Below are 25,703 nucleotides of genomic sequence, written 5' to 3' on the forward strand. Positions count from 1 at the left end.
TAATCAAATGGCTACCCGGACTATTTGCATTGTGTGACCCCATCCCCTCTTTTACGCTGCTGCTACTCTCTGTTTATCATATATGCATAGTCACTTTAACCATATCTACATGTACATACTACCTCAATCAGCCCGACTAACCGGTGCATGTATGTAGCCTCGCTTCTGTTATAGCCACGCTACTGTATATAGCCTCGCTACTGTTATTTTTCACTGTATTTTTACTGTTGTTTTATTTCTTTACTTACCTATTGTTCACCTAATACCTTTTTTGCACTGTTGGTTAGAGCCTGTAAGTAAGCATTTCACTGTAAGGTCTACACCTGTTGTATTCGGCGCACGTGACCAATAAACTTTGATTTGATTTGACATATGATCATTCATAGGCTGGCTTTTGTGATTCCATACTTAAGATTTAGCTAGTTTGCGGATATTAAGTAAAGAAAGAATAGCAAATGTTGCTTTTAATGTTTATATACTGTGTGTGTATCTTCAGTTTATCCATGGACAATATTATTTTCACACGCTGGCAGGATGTATCAGTGTATATATTAAATCAACTCTTCATTTTATCAACTGAAAATAAACTGAAACAAAATAAACTGTGGGTGATCCTATGATGGGGGTTTTCAGTCATGTAATAGTCAGTGGGTCTCCTGACCAAGCGGTGTCAGCAAGCGCGCGGCCAGGGCTAGGGAGAGGCGTCGTAGCGCCCCTTGGTGCTGGGGGAACTCCTGCTGGACATGGTGCAGGATGGTGGCCACAGCGTGCAGACGCTCCTCCTGCAGCGCAGGCTACAAAGCTTCGCCGGTGGACAGGGTCGCTGTAGCGACCCTCATGCACCGCTTGCAGCTGCTTTGCCCGGCCCTGGAAGGAGACCAGATGGGCCAGGTTCTAGAGGAATGGAAAGAGGAGAGATGAAGGAGACGGAAGAGCGGGGGAGGGAGGAGAGAGAGACAGAGAGAGAGGGAGAAAGGGAGGATAGAGAGAGATTAGGTGTGAGAGAGAAAGAGAGAGACAGAGCGAGGGAACCAGACCGAGAACGGAAAAGAAGGATGGATAAGAGATTAAAAAAGACATGGCATGAGATGAAAAGAGATATTCAAACAGCTATGCACAGTGGAAACCACTTCTCAACTATGGATAACAATAAGCTGGGCAGGAATAATGTTGAGAGTGAATGGGTGAATGTGTCGCGTACCCTCTCCTTCGTGTCCTGCAGACAGTAGAAGTCTGAGGTGAGGACAATTTTGGCTCTATGGAGCTCTCCCAGCTGCAGCTGTTTGTCCCTCAGACTGCTGCTCAGACTGGCCTGGTCCTGCTGCAGCTCTCTGAGGACCCCGTCACACTCCTCCGCTTGCTGTTAGGGTGGGGACACACACAGGCAACATAGACACACATATTAAGCATGTACGTACTGCACACACACACAGGAACGTACAGCCACCAACACGCCAACCACTTCTCACCCATCGACCCATCCACTTTCAAATGTATTTATAAAGCCCTTTTTACATCAGCAGATGTCACAAAGTGCTATACAGAAACCCAGCCTAAAACCCCAAACGGCAAGCAATGCAGATGTAGAAGCACGGGTGAAATAATCAAAAACACATAACACAAACATGTGAAACAAACACACACACGCACACTCGAATGAGGCCAAGATACAGACAGACAGAGGCTCATGTTTCTAGACAGACTACTTGCTACTGTTTGACTCTGACTCCACCAGACTGTTGAACAGCCTGTCCTTCTCCTCCTGGATCCTCTCTAGCTTCATCTGCATCTCATTGGAGTCTCTCTCTGCCTCCTAAACACACAACATTACAGAAATACACTGTTATACATGAAGTGCAATGGTGTGGAGGCATTTCTATACGTCATATTTAAGTCTATATACAGTATGTCTAGCATACTGCCCTTCAATTTGGTCAAAAGTCTTTGATCTGTTGTAATGGCCAGGTATATCTGATAATGTGGTATTTAGTTTCCGGACAAAATGTATTATGGAGTACAGAAATTGCTGTCTGTCTAGACAGAAAAATACTTTGAAATCAGATTTTGTAGGAAAAAAAACCTGTAGTTACTGCGTTTGCCTTTGTAGGGCAGTATAGAATGCAGTGGTTTAGAACTGAAACAGACATATTTCTATGTGTACTGATTCCCTGATCCACCTCTACGCAGACGACACCATTCTGTATACTTCTGGCCCTTCTTTGGACACTGTGTTAACTAACCTCCAGATGAGCTTCAATGCCATACAACTCTCCTTCCGTGGCCTCCAACTGCTCTTAAATGCAAGCAAAACTAAATGCATGCTCTTCAACCGATCGCTGCCCACATCTGCCCGTCCGTCCAGCATCACTACTCTGGACGGTTCTGACTTAGAATATGTGGACAACTACAAATACCTAGGAGTCTGGTTAGAGTGTAAACTCTCCTTCCAGACTCACATTAAGCATCTCCAATCCAAAATGAAATCTAGAATCGGCTTCCTATTTCGCAACAAAGCATCCTTCACTCATGCTGCCAAACATACCCTCGTAAAACTGACTATCCTACCAATCCTTGACTTCGGCAATGTCATTTACAAAATAGCCTCCAACACTCTACTCAGCAAATTGGATGCAGTTTATCACAGTGTCATCCGTTTTGTCACCAAAGCCCCATATAGTACCCACCACTGCGACCTGTATGCTCTCGTTGGCTGGCCCTCGCTTCATATTCGTCGCCAAACCCACTGGCTCCAGGTCATCTATAAGTCTTTGCTAGGTAAAGCCCCGCCTTATCTCAGTTCACTGGTCACCATAGCAACACTGGTCACCCCCAAAGCCAATTCCTCCTTCGGCCGCCTTTCCTTACAGTTCTCTGACTGGAATGAACTGCAAAAATCACTGAAGCTGGAGACTCATATCTCCCTCACTAGCTTTAAGCACCAGCTGTCAGAGCAGCTCACAGATCACTGAACCTGTACATAGCCCATCTGTAAATAGCCCATCCAACTACCTCATCCCCATACTGTTATTTATTTTATTTATTTTGCTCCTTTGCACCCCAGTATCTCTACCTGCACACTCATCTTCTGCACATCTATCACTCCAGTGTTTAATTGCTATATTGTAATTCTTTTGCTCTGTGTGACGATCTGAGACATGTTCTTTTTTGTAAAAAGAAATGGTGAAGTGTCTTGAATTTTGTTTCAGACAGGGCGTGTTTGAGATTGCTCCATTCGTTCACAATGCCTGGAGGAGGAGGATACATGTACTGTTTATGTAGATTGGCTAGATGGTAGCTGTACTGGCCATAACTATTGTATGCGCAGAATTTGTAAAATGTTATTTTATTCTGTAGTGTCTTCTAAGCCCATGTGAGCTGGGTACCGGTAGGTGTATGACACTTAAATAAATCATATTTTGCTCTATATCCACTGTGCGTGTGTTTTACTCTTGTTGCGGATGGAGAGTTGTGTCCGTAGTGTGAGCAGGGTGGTGCTTTGAGCCCGTTTCTCCTGGGTCAGCGTGTGTGCGGGTCCGCCTGTGTTTACGTACACTCGGTGCGGACTTTCCTCTGCTGTAGGATGGTGAATTGAGTCTGCAGTGTGAGCAGGGCGGTGCTCCGGGCCTGTTTCTCCTGGGTCAGTCTCACTAGTTCCCCCTGCTGCCGCAGCCAGAGCTGCTGCTGCTCCTTGATCTCTCCTCCCACCCCTTCCAGCTGCTTGGTCAAAGTATTGGCCTGGATCTCCAACAGGCCCAGGTCCTCGTGCTGTTGACGTACGTAGGGACGTGATCAAGACAACATAGAAAGTTTGGAAAATGTGCATTTTTCAAAGCTGAAACGTTTCAAATCCATTCTAGCTCCAGTCTTATTGTAGAGGATGGTGCTACCATAAAAATAGAATATCATTCTAGATCTGTAGGTGCCACCTATTTTAGATTCAGTACCTATAGTCCTTTATTCTTAGACAATAACCCCAAAATATTCAGCTGGTTACTGGTCAGTGCTTGGTTGTAAGTTAACTCTCACCCCAGTGCTGGCGATGAGCTGCTCAATCTTCTTGTTGTAAACGTTAATGGTGGCCTGCTTGCAATCGATGACGGTGACGCGCTTGTTGATCCTGGCCTCGCTGGCGCTGAGCAGTTCGGCTCATCTCCGTCTCCAGTGAGGCGAGGGTGCGGGCCAGACCCTCCAGACGCAGGGTTACGTCACTGCTCTACAGCGTCACCGCTGCCATTTCATTCTCTAGCCGGGGCAGCTGGGTCTCCTGGTAGGGTGAAGAGGGAGAGACACGCACACACAGAATGGTTTGAACACAGAGATACATCGCACTAACAAAGTTTCATATGTAGCATTGTGGTTGGGGTGGTTATCAATTTACCCTTTGTCTACACAGGTTATTGAAAAACTAGCTCAAGTTATACCAATGTTCATATTAAATAACAACCAGATTAAACTCCTTCTGTGCTGTAATTCTACAAAGTCTCCCATTCTTAACACATCTCCACAATATTATTGACAATACACTGCAAAATGTGTTTTTTAATGTTATGAATTACTTGAAAACTCCCGAAATAAACTTGATGGAAAAAAAGTTATGTGAGCCCCAAATGTTTGTATTGAACTTTTATTTAACAAGTCAGTTAAGAACAAATTCTTATTTACAACGAAGGTCTACCCCACCCTCCCCCGGACGACGCTGGGCCAATTGTGCGCCACTCTATGGGATGCAGTGCCTTAGACCGCTGCCAGTCAGGATCCCCAAAAATACGGCGACCAATGCTCACCTTCTCCCTCTTGTGGGCGGCCGTCCTGTCGGTGCGGCGTCGGGAGTACTTGGTGGCCTTGTCGTGGGTGAGATGCTCCTGCATCTTGGACATGATGCCGACCTCCAGCTCGATGCGCCGCTCCCACTCCTTCTCTGTCTGCTTCCTCAGGGAGGACACCTCCATCTGGTGCACCGCACACTCCTGGAGAGGGGGAGGAGAGAGATAAGGAGATGGGAGGGAGAGAGACAGGGATTAAAAGTGTTTCATCGTACTATCATCCACTTACATGAGTCACGACAACAACAATACAACATTCCAGTCACTTCATATTGAGCGGATATTGCATTCAGAGGAGCCTGCATAGGGAAAGAACAAAAGATACACCAAGAACAATAAACTGTGGACTTGAGGAAAAAAATATAAGAAAACAAACCACAATGAAAGCAAGTCTTTTGACTTCATTGTGTTTTTATCCTTGATTCATTTCAATGTGGGTATTGTTGATTCCACTTGGTTAAAGCAACCTATACGCATTTCAAATGTGTCAAATAAAACCAATTCATCCACTCACTGTGTTGACGCGTTGCAGTGTCTGCTCGGTCTCCTGCAGGGTCCGCGTGTAGATGCTGTACTGGGCCTGCAGCGCCTCCTGCTGGCTGTGGGAGATCAGCTTCCTGGAGGTGGCGCTGTCCAGCTGGGTCCGGTTCAGTAGTACTGTCAGCGGCTCATTGCGCTCCTCCTCCCACGTGATGGACTTCTTGAAGCCCTCGATCTCTGTGTCTAAGGAGCGGACCTGGTGGGTGGCTGTGCTGGATGGAGGTAGGGAGAGAGGTTGATAGACGTGTACACAGTGGCATCACACAGGTGTACGGCATGTCCAGTCTCAAAGAGAACGTTTGACCAGAGCAGACCAGCAGCACTGATGTACAGCAAATACAAATTGTATTGTAAATAGACACTGGACTGGCCAATGTACATCTTGCCAAAACTAGTGCATTATATAGAGAATAGGGTTGCCATATTCTCTCCCACTGTAGAGCGTCTAGCATGGCGGTGTAGGCCTCATCTCGTCATGCCCGCCAGGCTGCTGTTCTACACTGTTTGGTGAGGTGTGTGTGTCACAGGCAGCTGGTGGCATCTTAATTGGGCAGGACAGGCTCATAGTAACGGCTGGAACGGAATATGTTTGATACCATTCCATTCACTCCATTCCAGCCCTTACTATGAGCCGTCCTCCCCTCAGCAGCATCCTGTGATGTGTGTAGACTCTACACAGTGCTAGGCATTTAAGCGTCCTCACCATAGAGCCTCCAGCATTGCGGTGTAGGCATCGTCTCGTCTCCTCATGCCCACCAGGATGCTGTTCCACTGCGGCAGCAGCTGCTTCCTCCCCATCTCCAAAGAGTCCATCTCCATCTGGGCCTGTATCGAGAGACACACAGGCAAAATGCACACCGTTCCCTATTCCGTCTGTGTGTACAGATTTTGCCTCAGCCTAAGCAGTAACAGATTCATATTTTTTAATTTTTTATTGTTGAATCAGGTGTGCTACTACTTGGCTGGAACAAAAGCCTGTACCCACCCGGAGTGGACAGTGGTGTACCCTCAAAGAGGGCCTCCGTGGCTGCCTGGGCCTCCTCAGACTGGGCGATGGTCTGGACTTCATACAGAGCTGCTCCGTCAGACGCTCCATGTTTTTGGTCAACCGCTCCACATACAAGTCCTGAGAGAGAGAAAGAAAGGGGGGTAGAGAGAGGGAGAATCAGTTACAGAACCCATAGCCCTTCATGGTTGTGAGGTCTGGGGTCCGCTCACCAACCAAGAACTCACAAAATAGGACAAACACCAAATTGAGACCCTGCATGCAGAATTCTGCAAAAATATCCTCTGTGTACAACGTAAAACACCAAGTAATGCATGCAGAATTAGGCCGATACTAATTATCAAAATCCAGAAAAGATCCGTTAAATTCTACAACCATCTAAAAGGAAACGATTCCCAAACCTTCCATAACAAAGCAATCACCTTCAGAGAGATGAACCTGGAGAAGAGTCCCCTAAGTAAGCTCTGTTCACAAACAGACCCCACAGAGCCCCAGGACAGCAGCACAATTAGACCCAACCAAATCATGAGAAAACAAAAAAATAATTATTTGACACATTGGAAAGAATTAACAAACAAACAGAGCAAACTAGAATGCTCCATGGCCCTAAACAGATAGTACACAATGGCAGAATACCTGACCACTGTGACAGACCCAAACTTAAGGAAAGCTTAGACTATGTACAAACTCAGTGAGCATAGCTTTGCTATTGAGAAAGGCCGCCACAGGCAGACCTGGCCCTCAAGAGAAGACAGGCTATGTGAATACCGTCCACAAAATGAGGTGGAAACTGAGCTGCACTTCCTAACCTCCTGCCAAACGTATGACCATATTAGAGACACATATTTCCCTCAGATTACACAGATCCACAAAACTCCGATATCTACTGGGTGAAATATCAGTGTGCCATCACAACAGCAAGAGTTGTGACTTATTTCCATAAGAAAAGGGCAACCAGTGAAGAACTAACACCATTGTAAATACAACCCATATTTATGTTTATTTATTTTCCCTTTTGTACTTTAACTATTTGCACATCGTTATAACACTGTACAGTATATAGATATAATATGACATTTGAAATGTCTTTATTATTTTAGAACTTCTGTGAGTGTAATGTTTACCGAAAATTGTTATTGTTTATTTCACTTTTGTTTATTATCCACTTCACTTGATTTGGCAATGTTAACATGTTTCCCATGCCAATAAAGCCATTAAATTGAATTGAAATTGAATTGAGAGGGGGGTAGAAAGAGAGAGAGGGTCATATTAGCAATCGCTTGTAATACACTTCTTGAGAAGATTCAGCCATAGTAATTACGGGGGCTGAGTCACTGGCTTACTGGTGTTCTTCCATGCCGTCCCTGGGAGGGGTGCGTCACTTGAGTGGGTTGAGTCACTGACGTGGTCTTCCTGTCTGGGTTGGCGCCCCCCCCTTGGGCTGTGCCGTGGCGGAGATCTTTGTGGGCTATACTCGGCCTTGTCCCGGGATGGTATGTTGGTGGTTGGAGATATCCCTCCAGTGGTGTGGAGGCTGTGCTTTGGCAAAGTGGGTGGGGTTATATCCTACCTGTTTGGCCCTGTCCGGGGGTTTCATCGGATGGGGTCACAGTGTCTCCTGACCCCTACTGTCTCAGCCTCCAGTATTTATGCTGCAGTAGTTTATGTGTCGGGGGGCTAGGGTCAGTCTGTCACATCTGGAGTATTTCTCTTGTCTTTTCCGGTGTCCTGTGTGAATTTAAATATGCTCTCTCTAATTCTCTCTTTCTTTCTTTCTTTCTTTCTTTCTTTCTTTCTTTCTTTCTCTCTCTCGGAGGACCTGAGCCCTAGGACCATGCCTCAGGACTACCTGGCTTGATGACTCCTTGCTGTCCCCAGTTCACCTGGTCGTGCTGCTGCTCCAGTTCCAACTGTTCTGCCTGCAGCTATGGAACCCTGACCCGTTCACCGGACGTGCTACCTATCCCAGACCTGCTGTCCCAGACCTGCTGGAACCCTGACCTATTCACCGGACGTGCTACCTGTCCCAGACCTGCTGTTTTCAACTCTCTAGAGACAGCAGGAGCGGTAGAGATACTCTCAAAGATCGGCTATGAAAAAGCCAACTGACACTTACTCTTGTGTTACTGACTTGTTGCACCCTCGACAACTACTATGATTATTATTATTTGACCATGCTGGTCATTTATGAACATTTGAACATCTAGGCCATGTGCTGTTATAATCTCCACCCGGCACAGCCAGAAGAGGACTGGCCACCCCTCATAGCCTGGTTCCTCTCTAGGTTTCTTCCTAGGTTTTGGCCTTTCTAGGGAGTTTTTCCTAGCCACCGTGCTTCTACACCTGCATTGCTTGCTGTTTGGGGTTTTAGGCTGGGTTTCTGTACAGCACTTTGAGATATCAGCTGATGTAAGAAGGGCTATATAAATTCATTTGATTTGATTTAGTAATAAGAATTATTTTAAATTCTATTTATAGACCCTTAGCAACTGGTCCAGGACCAGTTTTGCGGTTTGGCTCAGAAAGGTTAACATTAGAACTAACATGCCATTCGGTTGATCTTGAATCAGTTGTAAAAGAAGGAAGGCGTGTGTCCTGACCTGTTTGTGTTTCTGCTTCTCTGCCTGGGTCTTCTCGGAGTGGGCCTTGCGCGAGGCGTTCTTCATGGCCGTGATGTCAGAGTGCAGGTCGGTGTTAACCTCCTGCATGTAGAACAGACGCAGTGCCAGGTTCGCTACCTCACTCTGCAGCTGGGACACTGAGGAAGGAGGTGATAGACGTAGTTAGGGACAGGAGTTTTTCCTGACTACGTCACCTGACCAGGAAAACCTTTAGGTGACCGTTATGGACTATTATAACTAGGATAGGGTCCTGATTTTTTCCTTGATTAGGTCAAGAAAAACTCCTGGCCCAAGCCATAGTACAGATATAGGATCTTAATTTGACTTATATTACAGCAAAATAAGTGCATAATGTTGCTCGATCGGTGGTTATATCTCTATGGGTCTCACCGTGTGACCTCTGCTTGCCGGCCTGACTGGTGCGGTACTGGCTTCGGACCCCCTCTAGCTGATCCTGGGCCTGTCTGCGCTGCCGCCTCGCTATCAGACATCTAAATAGCCATCTAGGGAGATGGGTGGAGGAGGGGAGGGAAAGAGAGGATAGCTTGGGGTCAGAATTACATAGGGCAAATGCATTAGAAACGCACTGCAAGACCTATGGATGTTTCTTAATGTTATAACAATAGTGATTAATCCTTGTAAATCAATTGATGCTGCTTATAGATCATTTAAAAAAAAATGAAAGCACAGGGTAATGTTTCGAGATTGAGCCAAAACAAGTCAATGGCGCCCTCTCCTGGGAAAAGAGTGAATTCCAAACGGGGACCCATAAATGGCATGAATCGTACTGCATGTATACTGTAAAGTGGATGTCCATGTTGATTTGATTGTAAACCATTGTAAAGGATTTAGAGTCTTTGCTTCAGAAGGTGAGACCTACTTTACCTTCTCTCGCAACTCCATGTTGAGTCTCTCCGGTTGCTTTTCTGGTGGTTTTTCTGTGCAGTCTGGAACCTTTTCATCAGCGGCTGCAGGCAGATAGGAGAAACCATACTACGACGTTCATCTGATAAGCATAACAGGGTTTAAACCATAAGGTAATTAAAACAATGTTGGCAGTGATGTTAAGCGGGAAAACTGCTTACGTGTTCAGGGTCCAGCACGATTAGCTCATCTTCATCATCATCCTCTTCCGCCACCCTGCGTAACTCGTCCCCATCGCTGTCAGAGAGGGGGAGTGAGAGGTGCAATGAGGGGTGAGGTGGCAAGGGCATCGTTCCGTTAACTGGAACCCCAAAAAATATGTTTCGTGATCAAACCTCAACGGATACCGTGCTTGACAAGTCACAGTGCTCAACTCAATTTCAAAGATGATAGAAATCAGTTAAGATTTCCACCATTGTTCTTTCCCTCCCTCTTATTGAAACCCAGCTGACCTGAGTTGCTGGTGGGGTTGAAGGCTGCGCCTGTACCACTGTCTCCTGACTGTGACACTGGGTCATCAGCCCCCGCCTCAGCATGCTCTGCAGATCCACCCTGCATGGAGGACAGATAGGACAATCAGGAAGTCACTTTTTGATCCATAGAGATACAATATAATAGTAATAATAAAGTATTATTTTTAATTCGGCTAAATCATGTCGAAATCGTCTTTTGGAAATAATTTCATGATTTTGAGTGATTACAAATAAAATGCCGATGAGACAATATCATGAGACTCACAAATCGAAAATTTGAGAAAGGTGAGAAATGACGTATCCTATGCTGTAGAGCAGTCTCTTTCACAAACCTCCTGCACAGGTAGCACAGTAACCCCAGAGTCCTCTGCTGCCTCGTCAGCACCACCTGGCTGTTCATCGCCTCCTCCTGTGGCGGGGTTCCCCTCCTCTCCTCTTCCCCTCCTCCTTCACTTCCTCCACCCTCCATTGGACACGGTGGGGACCAAGATGGTTGACTCTGTCAGCACTACAAGAAGGTTGCCTTTGTGACACCCAAGTCACAACAACATTGGATTTCATTGCAGTCATATAGGCAGGTAGTCTACCGGTTAAGAGCTTTGGTGCCAGTAACCGAAAGGTCGCTGGTTTGAATCCCCCAGCCGACTAGGTGAAAAATCAGTTGATGTGCCCTTGAGCAAGGCACTTAACCATAATTGCTCCTGTACTGTAAGTCGCTCTGGATAAGAGTGTCTGCTAAATAATGTCACCTGCTCTTTTAACGCCCTTTCATTGAAAGCCTTACCTGCTTCTTGAGTTATTAAGGCGTTGTCTCTTCAGAGCTGAAAGAAAGGTCAGAGAATGAAAATAATGTATTGAAGCAATACTGAAAATGTAAAAGTTGTCTGACAAAGCCTCCTGTCATCACCTGGGAAGACATGACAGGGTAGACACAAATATTTTTATTCACTAACGTTATGAAGTTGAAGATATTAATCATTTATTAGGCCCTCATACCTTTGCTTCAAAATGAAATACCTATGATGGCTATGCCTACTATGCGCATAATGTTTCTCATTACATGCTGCTTTCCACTTGTCTTGAAGTTAGCGTGCTTATCGTTTATATGCTATTAACGCTAACTAGATAGCTAATTTTTCATTTGACAACAGCTTAAAATACCAGAATGTTTTAAATATTCTCGAATGCATAAGTTACTAAACCTTAGGGTTGCTTTATCACCTCCTCAGCAACAACAAATAATCCTGTAGCTAGTAGTACGAAATTGAATTTGAAACTAAAAACAGGTAGACTCACCACTGTTTGTAAGCCGGTCAGAGGTTGCTAGGAAACGATAAACTCCCGTGAAGGGATAAGGGGGTAGAGCCTAGTAATTGAATAGAGCCGCCCCTCATGAATATTCATGCTTGAAATTTGTGGACAATTCAAGCTTTGCAGTATATGGATTTTCAGAGATGAATGAACTTGAACATTTGAAATATTGATGCATGGGCATGTGAGTGTGGCAGTTAAAATAACTTCAGAAAATGACCAAAAATAGGTTCATATAAAAAAAAAAAAAAAAAATATCTTTATTTCAATCAAGAGCGAATAATTACAAAGCAAGTTGATATTTTATAATCATTTGTACCACAATACCATTGCAATTCATAGTCGTACAAAATCGATAACAGAAAACAACAATGCCTGCTAAATCAACATTTGTAAAAATAAAAAGGCATCATTTTAGAGAACTTCCTTTAGGGAAACTTTGTCTCTCCCAACTAAGAGACATGTTCCAGCCAAGCAGCAGACATGGATGAGGCTCAACAAATTTGTCCTTAAAAACCTAAATAATCCATCTATTTGCAGAATCATCAACTCTTTATCGTATACATCTGATGTGATATTCATATTCTGTCATCGTACATTGTCTTTCAGAAAAGCAGACAAAGCTTTACAAAACATTCTAATTCCAACCTGGTACTATGCCTACATTCAGGTCAATAATTATTGGCACCCTTGATAAAGATGAGCAAAGAGACTGTATAAAATAAATAATACAAATACTGAGCTATATTGTATACTGCAAAACATTTGAAAATGTAATTATTTTATACTAATACAATTGCACAGAGAAAGATTTTGATTAAATTAAAATAAAAATGAAATTAGGGGTTATTGCCACCCCTGTTTTCAATACTCTTAGCACGCTCCCCAGATCCCTCCCACTGTGTTTTCCAATCTTTTTTTCTTTTCTTTAAAGGCTCAGTGTCATTATTTGTTGCTGGGGTACTGAAAACAGGGGTGCCAATTACTTTGACACCTACCTTTTTGAAAATCGTTTTATTACTTTTTAAACTAAATCTCTTTCTCTGAGCAATTGTGTTAATATACAATAATCACATTTAAAAAAAAAAAAAATGCATGCAATATTTGATAGTCTTTTTGGCTCATCTTTATCAAGGGTTCAAATAATAATAATATTACCAACCAAATAATCAATAAAACAAAAATGAAGAAACGAATTAGAAGTACTGTAGACGGAAAGTGAAAACGAGATATTCCTTCATCAATGACATTCTACAACAGTGCTTAAGTGTCCTGACAAATAAAAGGAACGAATGGAAACAGATAGGAATTCACGTAAACAAATTCAATACTAATACTGCGCATTTAAAACTTAACTGCAAAATTAAGAAAACATAACAGCACAGTATAGAAAGTGATTCAGACTTCAATAGTGATGATCTTTGAGATTACAAATGTTTTTGGAGTCAAGTTTATTTTCCCAGTATTAAATGATAGTTTTGGCAAAGGGTACACTACATCATTTAGTTTAACTCTACCAAGTGTCATTTAGCACGTGGCAAGGTGGCTCATTTCCAAGCATTGGCAACTGTTGATGACGGCCATTTGAAAATACATTAAAAAAAACACAACACTGTTCCTACATCATTTGAAAGAATAAATGAAAACCTATGTGGTGCCGAGCACCACAGGAATGGTCTCAACGTGCCATGGGTATTGTACATGCTAGAGAGAGTATAACACAATAGCACTGCAAATATGCAATACATGTCTGTAGATACTATTGCATTAGTGTTTACAGGGGAAAAAAATAAATCAAAACTTCTGTTTAAGTTGTGCAATACTTGGCATACCCCAATCAAAATAATTGATGTGATTGGTTAGGAATAGTTTCCATACAACAAACAATAAAACAGTCCAACAATCTGTCAATATAGCCATACATACATTCAACAAAAGTGTTAGGCCCCTTATGTACACCTTTTCAGAAATACATTTCTATGAGATATATATATATATACTATTTTCTCATTGCTCACCTCATGTCCATGTCCTTAGTTAGCAAGGAATTTGCATAGGCATTAGTGAATTAAAGACACGTGTTGCCTAGGTAATGACGGCTAACCCTATAGCATTGGCTTCCAGAGAAAAACGAGGGGAGGGGCTTCATATATCTGCTTCCATATAGATATGGACACAGTGATCATTTGCATATTAAGAGGTGTGGTGTACAGTTAAGAAGGGAATAGGTAGAACTTTCCCCCTTACCACTGATATACAGTAGGGTCAGACATATTCTCATCCCCAAAACAGAATTTGGGGTGGAGTAAACTGATTTTAGACCTGTAGTAAAGGGGAACTTCTACCCCGAGCAGTAAAATATGTGGGGTCACGCCACAAGTGTATATACTGTTAGTGTTCACCTGGACACAGACCGTGAGCATTAGGACACAAAGCATAGGGTACATTTGATGCCTCAAATCATATGGCAAATAATACATGTGACATTGTCAAAAGTATCCATTCCTGCTTTTAGTGTCAGGCTTCACACACACAAATGCAGACACACCTGTACAATAACAAAAGTATAATCTAGCGGTTGCATGTCTCATTCAACTATTTCTTTTCACTTTATTCTCTTGATTTGGGTCCCCAAACAAAAGTTGTTTCCTATCTAGGACGTAAGGTGAACGGTGAATGCGAGATAACCATGTGTTCATAGGACACTGTGTAACCCTATAACCCACAAAAAAAACTCTCCACACCGTTCCACCTATACCACTAGCCTCTAACCTGCCCCTGTCAAAGGTTGTATCACTGTTACATGTGACATTCTTAGAAAAATGTAATTTTGTAAGTCTGTTCATCCTCCACTGATTAAAAAAAAAAAAAGAAAAGAGCAGCAAGTGACAGTTTTTATTTTTAGTGTTTGTCCTTCCTGGTTGGTTGACTGACCTCTGTCTTGTTCCGTCAGTGAGCTTATTAAAGATCACAGTTCATCTGATGAGGTCATCCTGTTCTGCCAGTGACAGAAAAGACCCTTGGGTATGGAGCTATTGGAATGTCAATGTGGTAACGGATGTCTTTTTGTGTGTCCTTATACACCAATAGGCCTTATACTACTACAAGGCCCCCTGGCACCCATTCTAATTCACATGTTTCAGGCAAATACTGTAAACAATCCTTCATATGCCGTTAGTGGCGCCCCCCTCTACTTCGGAGAGCTCCGTTTCCCTCTGGGTCGTATCGGCTGTGGAGGGCGTTCCAAAAGAGCGGGGGTCCATGGCAGAGTGCATGATGGTCAGCCACAGGTCGTCCATGTTTGGCATGACAAAGATTTTCTACGTCGGAGAGAAGACGGGAGAGATTCAGAGGTGTTACATTTGGATGTAGTATGCGGATATACAGTTTGGACAAAGTACGCACACACAGGCATGCAGACACAGGCATGCAGACACAGGCATGCAGACACAGGCATGCAGACACAGGCATGCAGACACAGGCATGCAGACACAGGCATGCAGACACAGGCATGCAGACACACACACACCTGAAACTCCTGGTCCAGTTTCTTCTCGATCCAGTCGGTGACGTGGGCCAGTGTGACCTCTCTCTCTCCCAGTTTGGGCCGAGCCTTCAGCTCCAGGTGGGGTGGACTTCTGAAGCCATACCTGCGATTCAAAACAGAGTCAACAAACACACTAGAGAAACACCAGAGTGTAGATTTCAACTATAACAGATCATGCAGCACTCATTGGGTCATTGGTTATTGTACTGTGTGGGCAAGTTAATGGTAAAGGTTACTCAGAATAATAAGGTACATAAAATGTCAGTTTTCCAAGGATCTGATCAGTCACCAGCAGAGGGCACATGTGCATTGCAGAACAGCATTAACTAATGCACAACAGTATGCCAACAAATGTTTGATCGGCACCCCTATAATACTATATTAAAGTGTATTCATTATGTATTGTGGTGGTATGAATGTGTTGGGGTGTAGCATATCCTGTTGGTGGGCGGAGGTATGATGTATAACTATATGAAGCTGTTAAGAACATACCATATCCTGTCAGTGGGTGGGGGTGGGATGTTAACGGCCAGCGTTCCTCGGAGCTCCTGTACCTCCACGGTGAGCAGCAGGGGCGTGTTGGACACCTCCTCCATCTTCTTCTTGATGAACTCTGTCTCGGTGGCCTTCTGGAAGTACTTGGACTTCGCGATCTTGTCCACGAAGCGCATGATCTTACTGGGCTGGCGGCCCCCCATGTATCTAATGGAGAGGAGAGATTTAGGGGTGTTACTTTGTCGCGCAAATCTACCTTGATTTATGTAAAAGTCTGAATTAAGTTCAAGTCTGGATTAGATACAAGTTGTACAGAAAGGTACTTTAAAAAGGTAAACAAGGTAAATAATTAGGGTAAAAGTTAATACACTGTAATTAGTCTCACCCCTCTGCTCCAGGGACATCATTGGTGACTTCTGAACTATCCTCTTCGTCTGAGGACCCTGCACTGGATGACTCCTCATCACTGTCCGCCAGGCAGTACGTCCGTGGTCTGTACCTGGCACACACACACACACACGATTCAGTATGGATTCATCCCCATTTTTTTCAGAGGGAGAGGTGCAACTTAGAACTACAAAGCCTGTTCACACGAGGAAATACAAGTGTTTACATCTACCAGAAGACTCTTCTTTAGCATAATCGTTAATGACTTACACAAGGTGGTAGACCCACGCACCACACACATACAGACAGGCATTTTCATTGCCTCTTCGTGAAGTTGCATTGATGGATTCTGTTCATGTCTTATGATAAACTTGGGCAAATTAATTACAGTTCAATACATTTAGTTTTTTAAATATTGTTGAATTCCATTTTAATGCCTGCATTTTGTGAGGGCCCTAATTATCATATTTGGACCAGAATGAGGCTCTCCACTACCTATTGTTTCTGCAATGATGATTCACCATCTTCATCGAATGTTTCCAGAATTTGTCTGCGTGTAAGCGCCAAAAAGCCTAGGCCTACCAGTAGCCTATGAAAATTAGGGAGACAAGTGAACGACTCTCTCACCGATGCGATTCGGTAGACTACACTGACAGACGAGAGTCACTCACTTCAGCGTCACTGTCTGGCAAGACACCGACGTCCTAGGAAAGGAAACCTAGGAAAATCTTTTGGTTTACTTGTCCCGATGTGATACCATGGACATATAACCACGTTGTATGATTTATGAATGGCAAAGGGATATAGGAGAACGACTATATTCAGTCAGTTCGACACCTATGATAAACTAGTAAACACTTGCTGTTCAATTATTAATCAGTGCACTGTAAATAGCATACAACGTTCCACGACTCCACGTTGCCGGCTATGTGGAAACACCCAAAAGAAAATAAATGTGTCAGAAATTAAAATAGGCTAAGTCGTGGATTTCAAGAGCACTCTCTCTACCTACTCCGTGTAAAGAAATTTGACTGCAACCAGAGATCTGTATATAACGACCAGATGCTCATGTCTCCGCCCTAACAATGGGGGAAGTCGTCCCAAACGAGGGAAGACAGGTGACAAGCTTAGGTCTAAAACAATCCCATAGAAACGCATTGGGCTTATTTTGGAAAGATTTTGGTGAGAGTGAAACCTCGCGCTTCGCCTCCTCCTCTCTGCTGCGTTTCCCTGTCAACGCTCGCTTTGTGACCGACAGGCGCCTATCCTATCAATAGATCTTTAGTAGAATCATATCGTTAATTCGAGCGGGACATGGCTCGATGGACTAGCGGATTGAAACTTTTAAAATGAAAAGTAACCTAGTTAATATGAAGTGGAAAATGTAGCAAGCTAAAAATGAGTCTAACTGGCTGATTGGCCGACAGCATCAGCCGGCGCTAATGGAAAACACTGAGTATGGATTGATGCGTCACCTTGAGATCCCCTTTGTTTTAGAGTTCACATGAGGACACACAGAGTCTGAACACCGACAAAATGAACCCATTCACAATGTCAGTTAGATGGAAGCTATATGTAATGAAATGACTACAAAAACAGATTGAAATGAAAATGGAAACGAGAAGGCCCCAGAGAAACTCCGCACTCACCAGGTAAAGACAATATCCATGTAAGGGTGCGTCCAGGAACGGAAGGAAGGAAGGAAGGACAGAGGAAAAAAAGGTAGAGAGTACAGAAGACGAGTTAAGAGAACAGGTAGCCCACCCCTGATCCTGTGGAAAGCTCATTCTGTCATTATGTGTTCAGAGGAGGAAAACAGTGTAAACCTTTAACAGTTGTTTCAAGAAAACCTAAACGTCAGTGCAAATTTGTCAACAAAGCAGCTATTAATAAGGTTAATATCCCACTGGATAGTGAAGAGAATGTCTCATACTTCCCATACACTGAGTAGGCTACACAAATGTTTACTGTGGAAAATGAAGGTTATTCACTAAATGTTATGTTCACTAAATGTTTCATAGTTAAAATACTGTTAACCCTACACCGTAAACCAAGAATGAACATTTATAATCATTATTAGAGTAGGTGTTGTGTTTAGTGAGGACCGTTCCTTCCCCTTACCCATCCTTGCTGATGTCTCTGATGCGCACGCCGTCTCCGTCCTTCCCCAGTCTGATCAGGTTCATCTTAGTCTCCAGGGTCATCAGGAAGGAGCCGCTGTACGAAATCTCCAAGTCAAACCACAGACCTGGGGGAGACCGACAGACAGGTTGGTGTGTGTGTGTAGGGCGGGGGACGACAAGTCTGTGTGTGTGTGTGTAGTCGAAATTACACATCTCAGTGTGTTTGGAAGAATCACAATGGAGTGGAGGAACACATATCAGATGATCATTTTGAAATACCAAACTACTTGACCCAGCTTTGAACGGTAACCTACCACAATTGACCGTAGCATGAAGACAAATGGCAGCGCTTCAGGTAAAGTCATTGGAAACTACAGTAAGTGATGAACTTTCCAGATCTGCAGAGCATAAAAGTTTAGTAGATCTGGCTAAAGGTTCTCAGTCTGTGGCGAATGCTCCAGGACACTGGCCTTCAGTCTGTCATTGACTTCTCCTGCCCAGTCCTCCTCGCTCCCCTGCCTCTTCCCCGCCCCCTAGCATCTCGGACCCCCACCTTCAACACGCTCTCAAATCTCCCTCTCTCTCCCTCTTTCCCCCCCATCCTTCTCGCATTGCCGGACAGTGGAAGAGAACCGAAGTGAGGGATACAAAAAGAGAGAGAGATCACAGGACCCTTTCAACAGAGAGGAAACAGTTGGACACCGTACGATACCCCTCATAGGGCTCGTTTGATGTCAGCGGGGCGCTGTTCGCTGCATTAACATGCGTCTCTTCTGAAAGCCCCAGCTCTGCACTCCTGGGTTGATAGACGATGCAGGCGTGTGTGTGTGTGTGTGTGTGTGTGTGTGAATGTGAGAGCGAGACAGACCATACACTTTCTCTTAGCAACACAGTAAGACTTCACACTAACACACCACTCCACGTATCTCTCCCACAGCAGGAATGATGGGAATTCTAGCCGGCTGAATCAGACAGTCAATGAATAGACGACACACAGACACATACAGTGCATTCGGAAAGTATTCAGACCCCTTTACTTTTTCCACATTTTGTTAAGTTAAAGCCTTACTCTAAAATGTATTAAATTAATTTCTTACACCCAATAACCCATAAAGACAATACCTTATTTAGATAAGAATTCAGACCCTTTGCTATGAGACTCGAAATTGAGCTCAGGTGCATCCTGTTTCTATGAATTATCCTTGAGATATTTCTACAACTTGGAGTCGACCTGTGGTAAACTCAATTCAAATTCAAATACCAAGCCATGAGGTCGAAGGAATTGTCGTCGAGCTCCGAGACAGGATTATGTCGAGGCACAAATCAGGAGAAGGGTAGGTCCCCAAGAACACAGTGGCCTCCATCATTCTTAAATGGAAGAAGTTTGGAACCACCAATATTTTTTTTTAGAGCTGGCCGCCCGGCCAAACTGAGCAATCGGAGGAGAGGGACAGGGAGGTGAACAAGAACCTGATGGTCACTCTGACAGAGCTCCAGAATTCCTCTGTGGAGATGGGAGAACCTTCCAGAAGGACAAGCATCTCTGCAGCACTCCACCAAATCAGGCCTTTATGGTAGAGTGGCCAGACGGAAGCCACAGTAAAAAAGGCACATGACAGCCCGCTTGGAGTTTGCCAAAAGGCACCTAAAGGCCTCTCAGACCACGAGAAACAAGATTCTCTGGTCTGATGAAACCAAGATTGAACCCCTTGGCCTGATGCCAAGCCTCAAGTCTGGAGGAAACCAGGCACCGCTCATCACTTGGCCAATACCATCCCTACAGTGAAGCATGGTGGTGGCAGAATCATGCTGTGGAGATGTTTTTCAGCGGCAGGGACTGGGAGACTAGGATCGAGGGAAAGACGAACGGAGCAAAGTAAAGAGATCCTTAATGAAGTCCTGAGCAGGTTCTCAGACTGGGGCGGATGTTCACCTAACAGGCCTACGACCATAAGCACACAGCCAAAACAACACAGGAGTGGCTTTGGTACAAGTCTCTGAATGTCCTTGAGTGGACCAGCCAGAGCCTGGACTTGAACTCAAAATAACATCTCTGGAGAGACCTAAAAATAGCTGTGCAACGATGCTCCCCATCCTACCTGACAGAGCTTGAGAGGGTCTGCAGAGAAGAATGGGAGAAATACCCAAGAACACTTGAGGCTGTAATCAATCAAATCAAACTGTCACATGCGCCGAATACAACATCTGCAGTCGCCGCCAAAAGGTGTAAATAGTAAATGGTCTAAATATTTATGTGAATGTGATATTTCCGTTTTTATGCATGCACATGCGCACACACACACTTCAAAAAACATGTTTCTGCTTCGTCATTATGGAGTATTGTGTGTAGATTGATGAGGGGAGAAAAACAATTTAATCAATTTTAGGCTGTAATGTAACAAAAAGTGGAAAATGTCAAGGGGTCTGAATTAGAGGTCGACCGATTATGATTTTTTAATACTGAATGAACAATGAACACTTATTTTAACTTAATATAATAAATAAATAAAATTAATTTAGTCTCCAACAAATAACAAAACGTGTTCAATTTGGGTTAAATAATGCAAAAACACAGTGTTGGAGAAGAAAGTAAAAGTGCATAATGTGCCATGTAAAAAAGCTAACGTTTAAGTTCCTTGTTCAGAACATATGAAAGCTGGTGGTTCAATATTCCCAGTTCTTTAATATTCCCAGTTAAGTTTTAGGTTGTAGTTATTATAGGACTATTTCTTTCTATACCATTTGTATTTCATATACCTTTGACTATTGGATGTTCTTATAGGCACCTTAGTATTTGCCAGCCTAATCTCGGGAGTTGATCGGCCGACCTCTAGTCTGAATACTTTCCAAATGCACTGTACACTGTACACACGACAATTGGAGACTCATATCCCCCTCCAAACAGTGAAGCTCTGTATGAGTCTAATTGAATAACATACATCCTGTATATCACAGGGTCTTTATCATGGCTTGTCTTAGAACACTGTTGTACAGAAAGACAACTGTATGTCACACTGCTTTGAAATGACAGATGTAAGGCCTACTTACAGCTAGAAGAGACTTGATAACTAGACAGACAACGTTTTGGTACAAATGTAATTAGCATTGAGTATTATATTCATTTTCAATAAGTATTGTTAGCCAGTTTTTCAGTGGGCTTTCATCCAAGGTAATTGACCTAGGACTATCCTTGAGAGGAAAATCATAAACAGTAACATTTGAGTTGAAAGCTCATAAGCCATCAATGTGCCAGGCTGACCTGTAGCCTCACTGTTCTTGTTGCTTTCACAGAAACACAGCAGGTTGAAAAAACGAGGAACTATGCATGAAAACCAACTAGTGACACCATTCGCCTACTGGGTGAACACTCCCAGAGAGTTGGAGAAGCTGTGCTTCTTTCTCCACACCGTCCTCTCCAAGCCTGAACGCTAGCTGTGCGAAGTGACCACAAGACAATGCAAACGCACACAAACGCACCCCAGCCCTGTCCACTCAGACCACATCCCCATGGTGTGTGAGAGAGAGGAAGCCTTGTGGCCCTTGCCAAACCTTGTGTGGCCCTGGTGATAATAAGGCTGTGTCCGACAGCGTTAGGGGTTAAGGGAGGGCAGGGCTGATAGCGTGGGGAGAGGAGCACCAAATCGCTAGCTGCGAGAGATGTATTGAACGGCCAACTCTGGCCTAATTGGGGTGAGCTGGCCTGGTGACGAGCAGGACCAGACAGACCGAGACAGACAGACAGATATAGATAGATGTGGGTCCTTAGGTCCACCCTCTATTCCACTGCCAGTGAGTTTTATTGATCGTGGTTGCCCAGCAGTTTCCAGTAAGGGCAGAAGGCAGAGACCTTGAGCTGCCTGGAGGACAGACAGGGCCTCTCTAACGGTCCTGGATTATATAAACGTTTCTTTAGAATGTAAGCTAGAGGAATCTTTTCCTTAAGAAACATTATAGTTGCATACTCTTGTTCCAATGCAAATGATTGAAACGTTGGTGAATTCTAGCAAAAATGTGTGTTTATTAACCTGCACATTGCCAGTTCAGCTGTGTGTTAGCCTCAGTCTAGAACAGTGATATTCAGTGGTCGGGGTGGGGGTTGGCACGGCAGTGGGGTTGCCAAAATAAAAACAATATACAAACATGTTTCAGAGATGAAAATGTAATGAATTGAAGGTTGTTTGTTGATGTAAAATGAATTATGTTTTCCAGCAAATTCTACTGTTAGTGAGAGTTCAATATTGACCTAATCCCTACTTACTTGGGGGCCTATTTCGAAACGGTTGCAGCATATGATCATTACTAAGTAACATTCGGTTGCGAGATAGAGGGACTCTGTAACCTAGTTGGATCGAACCACCTTCTCATTGACAACATCTTACACTGCAAAACATCAGGCAATAAACACAGTATTTTCCCAGAAAGCTGATTACTCTTTAAACCCATAACAACTCACAAAAAACACAATTAACAACCCACAAAAAAAAATGTCTGTGGAAGCCTGGGTTGTGTTCATTCTTATTGGAAAAGTGTAAGTAGCCCTTCTCATTTCACTCAATACTTTACTGTTTGGTGACTAATGAACATAACCCAGTCCCCCTGAGTGTAGTGGAAGTGCATTCCTTCAACTCTGATCCAACAGAATCTGTTCCCCTCTTAGCCTGTGGTGGAATCCATTTCCTCTCTCATTAAGTCTCATCAGAGCGCCGGGTAATAGAAATGACAAAACACTGGTGGCAGTGACTCACAGAGGAACAGCAGGGAGACACCGAGAGACAGAGAGTGTTTGGCAAAAAGAGGAAGAAATAGTACGAGAGGAACAGAGAGAGGGAACAGAGAAACTGGTAGAATGAAAGATGGGTAGTGTAGAAAGACAGAAGCGACAACCCAACTGCCAGACATAGAAAAACACATATCACTAGTGTTCATCTCTTCCTGTCTCTAACTCAGCCCCATGGGGGAAGCAGATTCAAGACCGGGCCCTAGCTAAACATTTTTATTTATTTATTTAACCAGGAAGGGCACATTGAGATTTAAAATATATTTTTAAAGAGCGTCCTGGCCAAGATAGGCAGCACCAAGTCATTACAAAAATTACAGACAAACAACATGAAAAACTACAAGTAATCTTGTAAAAACCATAGAATTCACAAGAGTATAACAAAATCAAAAACAGCAAATTAAAAACATTGACAGGTCAGGGAATCAGTCTCAAGATCATTCATCAGTGATTTAAAAATACCAATCGGGACAAGTCCTTCCAGTTTTAAAGTATTTTGTAAGGCGTTCCAAGACGATGGCACAGAGTACATAAAAGCCATTTTACCAAATTCAGTTCAGACATTTGGAACAGTTAGCAGGATAAAGTCCAGCGAATGAAGAGATTACCCACCACATTTCTGAACAATAAAAATGTCCAAATAAAAAAAGGTAGTAAACCCAAAATGGCTTTGTAAATAAAAGTATACCAGTGACTGAGCCTACGAGTGACTAGAGAAGGCCAGCCAACCCTGGTATACAAAGTGCAGTGTTGCGTAAGGGTTTTGCAGTTTAAAATAAATCTCAAAGTGCCATGGTAAAGGGTGTCAAATTGATCTCAAACACTGAGCGGAAGCATTCATATATAAAATATCCCCATAGTCTAGTAAAGGCAAAAATGTAGCTGATACTAGCCTCCTTCTGGCTTCAAATGAAAAACAAGCCTTATTCCTAAAATAAAATCCCAATTTCAGCTTCAATTTTTTTGTAAGTTGTTGAATATGCAATTTAAAAAGAGAGGCCGTCATCAATTAAAATTCGAGGCCATAGGATGTAGGCCATAGGAGGGCCATGCCCCAATAGAGTGGGGCATTCAGTGGGCCAGTCATCTTTGGCCATTACTAGAATGTAAAGTACCTAATCTACATGTCATATGAATCCATCTCTCCTAATATTCACACACTAATAAGATGCAAGAAAATCTATACTGTGGGGCATAACTTCATTAAGGTTGTATGTACCCAGAAATGACATGTGCTGTGTATGCACCCAATAATGATTACCTACTGTGCAAATACGGAAGGTAAGGAGCTGGACGGTTAGATGTTACGAGAGACACTCCGCTTCTGCTAGAAAGCATCCAACCGACAGTCACTCTACTAAAGTTGAGGCATTTATTACTAGTAATATTCATATTATGTACTGGTCTAAACTTCTGCTCAACTGTACTTTACAAACTGCAGTGTGTTTGTACTGAGAAGCTGGTTGTGCAACTAACAGCCAAGTCTATGGCCCCTCTAGTGTACCTCAGCCTTTATTTACTCAGTCTAACAGAACCATGTGACCCATTCAACAGCTCAGGACTTGATTACATTGTACTTAGCAAGGCATTTTCCCACAAAACACATTCCACCACTGTAGCATAATATTCTAAACAAGAGCTTAATTAACATAGCATGGTACTCATCGATAACGTTGTCAATGAGTGATATTGAGTGAGTAAACGCCTATCAGGATTGGGTTGACTCCTTCGGAACATAATGATCAAATTCTTCTTATTAGATATATTGATTGATAATGTTGTCAATTTGTGATATTGAGTTGAGCTATTGCCCCAACTGGGATTGGAAATGCTCCCCCTGTTGATGAACGGAAATGTTACAATTCTTAGTCTTACAATATAGAATGGAAGTATTAAGTCATCACCGACACGGACCAGTCTGGCGTCTCCTTCAATGAATAACCTATTCCCATTACTTATCGATCATATGACGGTCTAGTTTGTGTGGGTGTGTGTGCAGCCTTAACCCTTTCCAAACATTTATCCTCCTTCGCCATCATTGCTTTTTCGAATGCTGAATGAATGACCAGCCTATAACTTGTTGTTGTGATCGTTGCTGTTGTTAGCATGACTGGCTAAATGGCTATGTAAAAGATACTTGTCTTTTGTTCTTGTCGCTGCCGTTGTTAGCGTTGTGGCCATCACCATTGCCACTGTTGTTGTTTGCATTGTTATCTCTGCTGTCACTGTGGTCTCTTTGGTTGTTGTTAGCTAGCACTACATTGTTTCTGTCAGTGGCGTTTTTGTTAGCACTTAGCATTGCTATAGCTGCTGTCATTGTGGTCTCTTGGTTGTTGTTAGCACTGTTAGCTAGCATTACATTGTGTCTCTCAGTGGTGTTGTTGTCCCCTGGTCCAGGGGTTATGACAGAGCCGATGAACTCAACACAGAGCCCTAATATTACCATCTTATTAATCAGAGAAAGGGGCTGGATAAGGCAGCGGTGGGGAGTCATCACAAAACACACCGACACGTCCATACTAGGACAGAGCAGAGTGTGGAGTGTGAGTGAAAAGAGAGAAAATGTACACGTGTTAAACAGTAGTGACGTGTGCAAATAATTAGAGGATGTAAATCAACAGTGCGCCTGTCAGAACAGAAATTACAAGATTATGTTATACTACTGTTATTGCATAA

At 43.4% G+C, this 25,703-nt stretch overlaps 2 protein-coding genes across 4 annotated transcripts in view; both read right to left on the minus strand.

Moving 5' to 3' along the window:
- Window positions 1-633: 633 nt before the first annotated feature.
- LOC106564889 (coiled-coil domain-containing protein 40) lies at window positions 634-11,661 on the minus strand. Its single transcript, XM_045692113.1, has 18 exons — window positions 11,384-11,661; window positions 11,172-11,208; window positions 10,720-10,895; window positions 10,367-10,466; window positions 10,076-10,215; window positions 9,876-9,958; window positions 9,381-9,493; window positions 8,970-9,127; window positions 6,349-6,489; window positions 6,067-6,188; window positions 5,338-5,575; window positions 4,769-4,967; window positions 4,027-4,145; window positions 3,547-3,765; window positions 1,714-1,813; window positions 1,442-1,461; window positions 1,202-1,360; window positions 634-894 (listed from the first exon to the last, which is right to left on the minus strand). The coding sequence occupies exons 5-18, from the start codon at window positions 10,202-10,204 to the stop codon at window positions 634-636; spliced, it is 2,061 nt and encodes a 686-aa protein (XP_045548069.1). The 5' UTR covers window positions 10,205-10,215; window positions 10,367-10,466; window positions 10,720-10,895; window positions 11,172-11,208; window positions 11,384-11,661.
- Window positions 11,662-13,132: 1,471 nt separating this feature from the next.
- The window catches only part of LOC106564888 (testis-expressed protein 2), a 53,156-nt gene continuing 40,585 nt past the window's right edge, over window positions 13,133-25,703 (minus strand). For 2 of the 3 annotated variants that reach the window (XM_014131377.2, XM_014131378.2), the window contains exons 9-13: window positions 18,249-18,375; window positions 16,126-16,239; window positions 15,738-15,947; window positions 15,228-15,348; window positions 13,133-15,018 (exon numbers count right to left, since the gene is read on the minus strand). In XM_014131377.2, coding sequence (XP_013986852.2) covers window positions 14,863-15,018; window positions 15,228-15,348; window positions 15,738-15,947; window positions 16,126-16,239; window positions 18,249-18,375 — 728 coding nt within the window. In that variant the 3' untranslated portion in view covers window positions 13,133-14,862. The remainder of the gene's footprint in view (window positions 15,019-15,227; window positions 15,349-15,737; window positions 15,948-16,125; window positions 16,240-18,248; window positions 18,376-25,703) is intronic. The other variant, XM_014131379.2, reaches the window with a different exon arrangement.

Source organism: Salmo salar, chromosome ssa12, assembly GCF_905237065.1.
Source record: "Salmo salar chromosome ssa12, Ssal_v3.1, whole genome shotgun sequence".
Classification (NCBI taxonomy): Eukaryota; Metazoa; Chordata; class Actinopteri; order Salmoniformes; family Salmonidae; genus Salmo; species Salmo salar.

Excerpts from the sequence above, each read along its gene's own strand:
- LOC106564889 (XM_045692113.1), bottom strand. The coding sequence starts at position 10,204 with ATGCCCTTGCCACCTCACCCCTCATTGCACCTCTCACTCCCCCTCTCT. Across the intron at positions 9,959-10,075 it reads TCGTGCTGGACCCTGAACAC|CCGCTGATGAAAAGGTTCCA; the intron begins GTAAGCAGTTTT and ends ATCTGCCTGCAG. Across the intron at positions 6,189-6,348 it reads TACACCACTGTCCACTCCGG|GCCCAGATGGAGATGGACTC; the intron begins GTGGGTACAGGC and ends CTCTCGATACAG.